Below are 7739 nucleotides of genomic sequence, written 5' to 3' on the forward strand. Positions count from 1 at the left end.
GTATTTATAATGTACATGTTCCTAGTCAATTATCTTTGTTATTTCCAAACAAGTGTGTGTGTGTGTGTGTGTGTATATATATATATATATATATGCAAACACATACTGTTCACGTTTAAAGCTGCAATCAACTACTCTGTGTCTATTATACTTCTCTTTCTTTTTAGCTGGCAGATGCTGATATTAAAAAAAGTAATAAAAAATGCCAGATGAGGCTTAGATTTTGAGACTACCTGTGGTCACAGCAAATAGGATTTAGAAAGTTCCCTTCTAATTTCAAAAATTTCTATTTCTGAATTGCTTATGGAAACAATCTTTGTGCTTTAAATGTAACTGCAATATCTCCCTATCTCTTTAAGTGTTTTTATAATCCCAAACCAATCACTGTTGTGCTTTAAAAGGGGGGGAAAATAATATAAGCAACAGGCTAAGCAAGTAAAAATTATTTTGGGTTGTCAGTTCAAGGTTAGATTGATGTATAAGTCCATCATGGAAAACTCTTTATGGCTGGTGTTGCAGTGCAATTCCTCCTTCCCCATTAACAGGAGGCAGTATTCTTTGTACATGTAAAACTAAGTATTTTGTAGGTGTCAAAGAATGGGGAAAAAAAAAAAAAAAAAAAAAAAATTAAAAAACCCCAAAGGTTTATGTGGTATATTCCTATGTGTATAAAAAGCCTGTTGATAGCATGATGCTGGAGTGTGTATAACCAATTTTATCAGACTTGGGTCAGAGACATACTTTTAAAAAAATACACAAAAAAACCCAAAACCAAAAGAAAAAAAAACAAACACCACCCTATTTTCTGTTTGGCATATGCTGTACTGCTGAAATGCGTCCTCAGTAATTAAAATGTTGATACCTGATCTTTCTCTTTTCTTAGCCTCTTCTGGGGAGAAAAAAAAATAATTCTTGATATATGTGTGTGTGTATGTGTGTGTGTAGATCCTAAGGGAAAAATAATTTAGGGTGCAATATTGTAACTTGTAGGAACAGCAATAATTTTTCCAATTTGGATGTTTTCTTCTACTTCAAAGAGTTCCTGCCCAAGTAATGGTGTTTTGAATTGTTTTCTTCCTGTTTAGAGACTTTGTTGGAGGCCCAAAAGGAATTCAAAGGACTTCCATTTAGAGAGTATAAATTGTAAAATCCATTGACTTTTGAAGTAGTTATGTCAGGACCATGACAGTCTGTCCCTAAACATTTTCTAAGAAGCAACGAAAAGTGCTGTTTCTTGGAGCTGTTTTGTGTACAGTGAAGAAAGCGTTTTATGTACTGTTAATGGTATTATGTTTGAAGAAACTTAAGCAGATTTTAAGCAAAATATTTCTTCCTGTTTGAGATGACTTACTATACATTACTGAGGAGTCTTATTACAGAGGGACTTTTTAAAGTTGAAATTCTGTTGTGTGTGTTTGCTAGAATTTTGACTCTTGATAATTTTTGAAACAGGGTCTGAAGAGTCTTTTCACCCACTGCAATTAGAATCTACTCTGAGCGATCACTGTCAGAATGCAGATCAGCTGGTGGACCTTAATACTATGTTAAGGAGATCTTTTGAACAAACCCCTGGAATTAATAAATGGGGCAATGAGAATTGTATTTCATCTGCCAGAGAGTATGAAGAACTGGCAAGAAATATGGAATGTATTGATCTCCAGTGTTCAATGGAAGAGCTGCGAAATGAAAGTCTGAATCCAATGGAAGAGCAAAAATCATTTTATCAGCTAAATACCACACCAGTTACAGTGGATGAAACTTTCCCTCAACACTTATTAGAAGAGACTGTGTCTTCTGAAAAATTACCTGTGGAGGCATTTGATAAGAAGTATGTGAAGCTTCCTGAAAAATCAGTTGATGTACATGAAGCAAATAAAGCAGTGGAGCTGGATTCTCCATGCAATACAAATGTAAAGGAGCCAGATCAAAGCTTTCCAGAAGTACAGAAATCTTCAGGGGTTCCCAGAGAAACCAACTTGGAAGACTCAGACATGCATTTACAGGCTGTTGTACAACAGAATGTGTCTTCCCTGGGAAGACACGAAAAACATTCTATGTCTTTGCCCAGAAGCTCCTGTTGTATTCCAGTCTGGGTGAGTAAAGCAGATTTCCAAAAGCAGTAATTTGTTCAGGCGCTTTTGCTGTTTGTTTTTTTTTTTGTTGTGGCACGAAGTTATTTTAGACCTTTAATATCTGAAAGCTTGGCAAATGTCGATTTTACAATTCTGGTTTAAGACTTGGATGTTTCCTGGACTTCTGCCTTACTAGGTTTTGCAGATCATAGCACTGAAATAATTAGCAGTAGCTAAAATAAGCTGGAGTTCCCATGATTGTTGGAGGAACTATAGTGTCTCTATTGCATCTCTATCTCCTAGCATCAGTTGGTACAGCATATGAATCTGTACTACATGGCACACTTAGCTAACTGAAGTAACCCCATTTAGAAGCCTGAAGGAAATAAATAATTTAACCAAATCATAAGTGAACCTAAGGAAATAGTTTTGATGTAGCTTTAAAAAAGCCCTAGAACTAAGTAATTTAAACTTGAGTGGAGGAGAGGTGGAGCTTTTGTTATTGTTTGGTCGCTTTGGGTTATTTGGTTTTTTTAACCCTCGTATATAAACTTTGCATTGGACTTAAGTTCCAGGGTTCACATATATCAAAACCTCAGACAAAATGCTCTTTCTGTATTTCATTTATTGCTTGGGAGCAGATTTTCTTTCTTCTACATGTTTAATGAGCCTCCTCTTTCTGACAAGGTAACAGCTGTTGCTATTGCTGAAAATAGTGATTTATTTTTTATACTGATGTCTTGTATAATTTATTTTCTAGGAGACTGAGTCAGGGCGTGGTATTATGGAAGAACCTGAACTCACTTTGATAAGCTCAAATGACATCAGCATTGCAGAATCAGACATTGAACATACTAACCAAGAGAAAATTAAGGAGGATAAAATCAATCGCCCAGCATGTGTGGATCAGTCTGAATTTAATGCTTTTACTGAGGTGAGTCTTTATCTAATGTAATTCCAATTTTAACTTTGTCTTACGGAGAGTTCCCACTGTAGCATCATTAATCCACTGTTGCAAAATGAGAAAATGTTAGGGTATCCAAGCTTAGTAATTGCTTAGATCATATTGGCTTGATGTTATGCTTTCCAAACAGATCTAATAGATCTTAAATTTGGGCTGTTCCTTAAAATCACTACCTTATGTCAGTGTAGATAGAGTTTGGGAAGACTTTTGCTGAGAAACAGAACCATCTTACTAGTGTTTGCAAGACTAAATTGTGTCCCATTAGTAGAAGACTTGAGGAGAGGGTGGAACAAAACAAAAGCTACAAACAGCTAAGAAAGGAAAAATCCCTACCTAGCGGATGGAGCTACAACAGGACCACGCAGCGGTTTGAGGTTTATGGGGAAAATATGAGCAGCTCATCATACTGTGATGCTTAATTTGCCTGTGGGATGCTTTTTGCTGTTTGCTTGTATAAAGTAAAGGCCATAAATTATAGAGGGACTGGTTTGTAATGAGAGAAGAGTTTGGGTGCTGGATCAATGTACAACATTACAAAAGTAATGTGTGTCTGATAGATGAATAGATTAGATGAAACCATGTTTCAATTGTAGAAGGCATCTAGAGAAGATCCTAAAAGTGCTTAAGAATGGGTTTTTATAAAGTAATTGAAATGTGGGTAAGGTTGAGATTGGCAGCTGGAAGCTGTACTGCTGCAGTGAGTGTCACCTTCCTGCTGGGGGTGGCGGGAGGAGACACAGCAGTAAGAGAATGATGGGGGAGAACTAAAGCAAACAGGAAGAAAGAAAATCACCTCTGTTGAGATGAAATTATGCAGCTCTGTATTAAGAAGCAGCAGTTGAAATCTGGTGGGCAAGGAGTCTTTAATGGATTGTTTTAAAGTTTCAAAATTACTTATTTGTAGAAAGTAGCTTTTTAATACTTACTACTGAGATTCTTTTCTGATGTTTTTCTTGCATCTGCTATTAAGACTATGTCTTATTTGCATTGGGTCTAATGCTAGTGGTACAGCACTACCATTTCACTCAAATTTATGGTATATTTTAAGTATTTCCAATCACTGGTTCCTTTTGAAACAGGGGAAAGAATTTTTACCACTAGCTCCAGATGCAGATAATTCAGCGTTCCTAAAGCCTGACGGTTCTTCCACAGCCCAGAGTCCCAATGACAGTCACTTGCCATCACATCGGACTGCAGGTAGGTGTGTGTAACTTGAATATAGTGAAGGTGAGATAGAGAAAGTCTTCATTTATAATTTTAAAATCATTAATAAAATATACTTCTTTGGAAAACATACAGCTTCTCTTACTTGGCCAGATGCATCTTGCTGTTCAGGCTTGGTTTGTAGGACCCAGGTTTAAGACATGTCTTATTGACAAGGAATGATTGACTGTTCTCTTCTTATGCCAAGCTATCTCTCATGAAAGTTCACAATACCTGCAGGACACTGGATTTTTTTTGTGCTGTTACTACTTAATTTTGAAAAAAATTTCTGGTGTTCTGTGGTTTGTTTGTCATGTAATTTATGCACCCTCACTTATTTTTTATTTCCTGTTAGTCCCCAAGCTCTGTCACCAAAAATGTCTTTTTTTTCTGTTCTGATGATAGTGCGGAATATTGGTAAATACTGAAATATTTTTTGTCCGAGATGAACAGCAGTAACATGAAAGACAAGAATTGACAGAACTTAACTGTGTTAAGGACTTCTCAGTCCTTTGATACGTTTTGAGGCATCAAGATGCTTTTGATGCAGTATTTATCACAGTATTTGTCTTGACAGACCTGCTAGTTATTAGATCCCATAGATCTGAATTGCTGCTTGTTTTACAAGATTACTCAGCGTTCACAATGTCATCTGATTTACGAAAGTCGTTGAGCTTCAGCATTTCAGGAAAAATATGTTGAAATGTATGACTTACTAAAGGTGATACTGCTCATTGCTAAAAGTGAGAAATGTTCAGGCTTAGAATTTTCTTTCACAGTGATGCTGCTGGAGTTTGCACCTGCACCCGGAAGTTTGCAAGAATCTTTTTTAAAAAGGAAGAACAACTTCATCCAGAAATCTCTGAAGAGAATAGAAGAAATGAAAAAGAGGGAGAGAGAAAATGAAAAGCCAGAAGCAAGACAGTTTCAAAGAGGAAAGTCTGAGAAGTTAAAGAGGCAAAAAGAGTCTGGTAGGTTTATCTGGAGACAAGACATAATATTTGGTATCCTTTCAGTTGCTGTTTTGTATCGAAGAATAGATTTCATATTTGTTGCATCTTTGCTATTGTGGGCTAGGATATTCTGTTTTCTTAGGGATGTGAGGAGCTTTTGTTTCTGCTGTCTGGCTGCCTCTTCAGTGTTTTAAATGCCCTTGCAGGTCCTCTTCATATTTTTACAATCTGCCCACACCTTTGTAGTCATAAAGTGTCCTGAAATAATAGTTGTTTATCAAAGAACAACCCTATTAAGTGAAGTTGATGCATCTCTAAGGTCTGTTAATGGGGGAGTTGGAAGCTGGCTGTTGAGAAGCATGGCTGGCTTAAAGTACAGGCTGCAGCCTAATGAGTGAGACTGAAGATTTATTTTTAATACAAGACATCTCCATTGTGTCCATTCTGGCTAGCTTATTTCTTTTTTGTAATGTCACTTAAAAATCTTTGAAAATCTCTCATGCTTTTGAGTTAGCTGGACTAGAGATTCAAGTTTAAGATATGTTTGGCTTTCTTTTTAGGAGAAAAAGGTACAGTTGTCCATCAGTTGAAGAAAGTAGGAGAAGTTAAAGTGTCTTCTCCAGAGGACAAGAAGTCTGGAGAAACTGAAATGCAGCAGCGTACTTCAAGGTATTGTATGAACACAACTGGGACAAGTTTGGATTAAAAAGTTCACAGTTGGATGTGGGCACTTGGTAACATGCAGCCAGTACAGCTCCTGGCTGGGGTGTTTGTTACATGCAGCTGAAGAATTTGTAGTGATTCTAGATTACTGGAGAGCCAAGTAAAAATTTCCTTTCTTAATTCCTAGCAATTGAGACAGTATAAACCTTTAAACTTGTTAAGTTATTCCAGCTTGGCCAGTTTTCTTCAAGACACAATTTTTTTCCTACTGTTTTGACAGACTTTATAATCAACTTGCAGAAGTAAAAATTGCAAAGGAAGAAAAAACAAGGCAAGAAGTTTATGCTAAAAACAGAGAAAAGGCTAAAGATTTTCAAAAGGTAAGTCTGCTACAGTGTTCTTCTGCCTGGTTAGTTCTGATTTCACTGAGCTTCTAATCAGACTGAGACAGACAGTTCTGTGGTGTGAGTGCAGCTGAAACTGAGACCATCAAATGAGCCTGGATTTTCAGTGATGCTATTGGTATATCCCACTTAAGAATTTCCTTGTCAACAGTATGACTGAGCTGCAATATTCTTCAAAAAGTGTCTGCCTCAGGCTGAATTTTTCTGGTGACTCAAGGTTGACCCCAGCTGCTAGAAAATCTACTTGGCAAAAAGAAAGGCAGGGGTTTTATTTGTCCAAACTTGACCAAATCTGCATTATAAGGCAGATTTAAGGGGGTTTTTTGGCTACTCCAGGGAGCTTAAGATTCTGCCTGGTTGAGCACACCTGAACTTCAGGTTGCAAGAATCCTGCCTGGGTTTGCCTGCAATTGCTCTAGAATAGGGGGTTGCACAAGAGAACTAATACATACTGCCTCTCCCCTCCTGCACCTCAGATGACTGAAGGAAGGAAATGCTTGATAACCCTGACAGGCTGGGACTGCAGGCCCAAATCCTGCCTCTGGCACTGACCACCTCAACTACTTTGTGGTGGAGCAAATTGCTGCTGCTCTTATATTGTCATACAAATTCCATAATTAAAATATAAATAAGCACACCTCTTCCCTGAAATCTGCATGCTTCCTTAAAGCAGTAGCAAGTCTGCCCCATGATCCAGACTTGCACTGTCTGTTACTGATGCTCAGGTTATATGCAAGTAGTACCTCAGTTATGCCCACCTAACTATGCTCATTTTTAGTGGTCACTTAAGCTACACTACTGTAGTCTCATGGTTTATTTGCAGAAAATGCTGGAGAAACTACGAGCCAAGAAGACTTGAGAAGCAGTGACTAGCACAAGACTTTAAGCAGCAAGGAACACTACTGTATTAGTACCATTGAAGAGACCACTGAACACCACAGACTTCACTAAGTCAGTTGTGGAGCCTTTAGGAATCCTCAGCTTTAAGCTGACAGAAAACTAAGTGTATAAAATTGGTGGAGTACTGGAGTACCCTCAATATTGTATCCAAAATCACTGCAGCAGCAGATCAACTGCAGTTTTAAACAGGGTTTGACTGAGTAGACTTTTCAGTGTTCAAGGAAGATAATACCAACTCTTGTAATATAAATGTATAAACCACTTTGAAATAAATTTTTTTTTAAGGCTTGAATCCTCAGGATGCAAGACACTGCTTTCTTCTGTAAAGTTGAAATTTTTATCTGTTGTTTGCACTATGTGATTTAAGATGAGGAAGTGTGGGTTCCTGCACTCAAAATGTATATATCCTTAAAGCACCTGAAGGTAGGAAGAGAATAAAACCCTCATATGGTTACTACTTCTCAATGTAGTTCTTGTATCCAAGTTTCCTAAACTGCACTTCAGAGCTAAGTAATTATAGCATTGGGACAAAGTCCAACTTTATAGCAAAAGTTGAATAAATTTTTATAAGCACATGGAA

At 37.3% G+C, this 7739-nt stretch overlaps 1 protein-coding gene across 2 annotated transcripts in view; it reads left to right on the forward strand.

The window, feature by feature from the left end:
• The window catches only part of CEP295 (centrosomal protein 295), a 46128-nt gene extending 38464 nt beyond the window's left edge, over nucleotides 1–7664 (forward strand). For both annotated transcript variants that reach the window (XM_026864263.1, XM_026864350.1), the window contains 7 exons: nucleotides 1453–2093; nucleotides 2833–3006; nucleotides 4116–4233; nucleotides 5019–5210; nucleotides 5753–5861; nucleotides 6136–6235; nucleotides 7083–7664. In XM_026864263.1, the coding sequence (XP_026720064.1) occupies nucleotides 1453–2093; nucleotides 2833–3006; nucleotides 4116–4233; nucleotides 5019–5210; nucleotides 5753–5861; nucleotides 6136–6235; nucleotides 7083–7118 (1370 nt within the window). In that variant the 3' untranslated portion in view covers nucleotides 7119–7664. The remainder of the gene's footprint in view (nucleotides 1–1452; nucleotides 2094–2832; nucleotides 3007–4115; nucleotides 4234–5018; nucleotides 5211–5752; nucleotides 5862–6135; nucleotides 6236–7082) is intronic.
• Nucleotides 7665–7739: the final 75 nt, after the last annotated feature.

The sequence above is a fragment of the Athene cunicularia genome, assembly GCF_003259725.1.
Source record: "Athene cunicularia isolate RWA chromosome 1 unlocalized genomic scaffold, athCun1 chr1_part1, whole genome shotgun sequence".
NCBI lineage: Eukaryota > Metazoa > Chordata > Aves > Strigiformes > Strigidae > Athene > Athene cunicularia.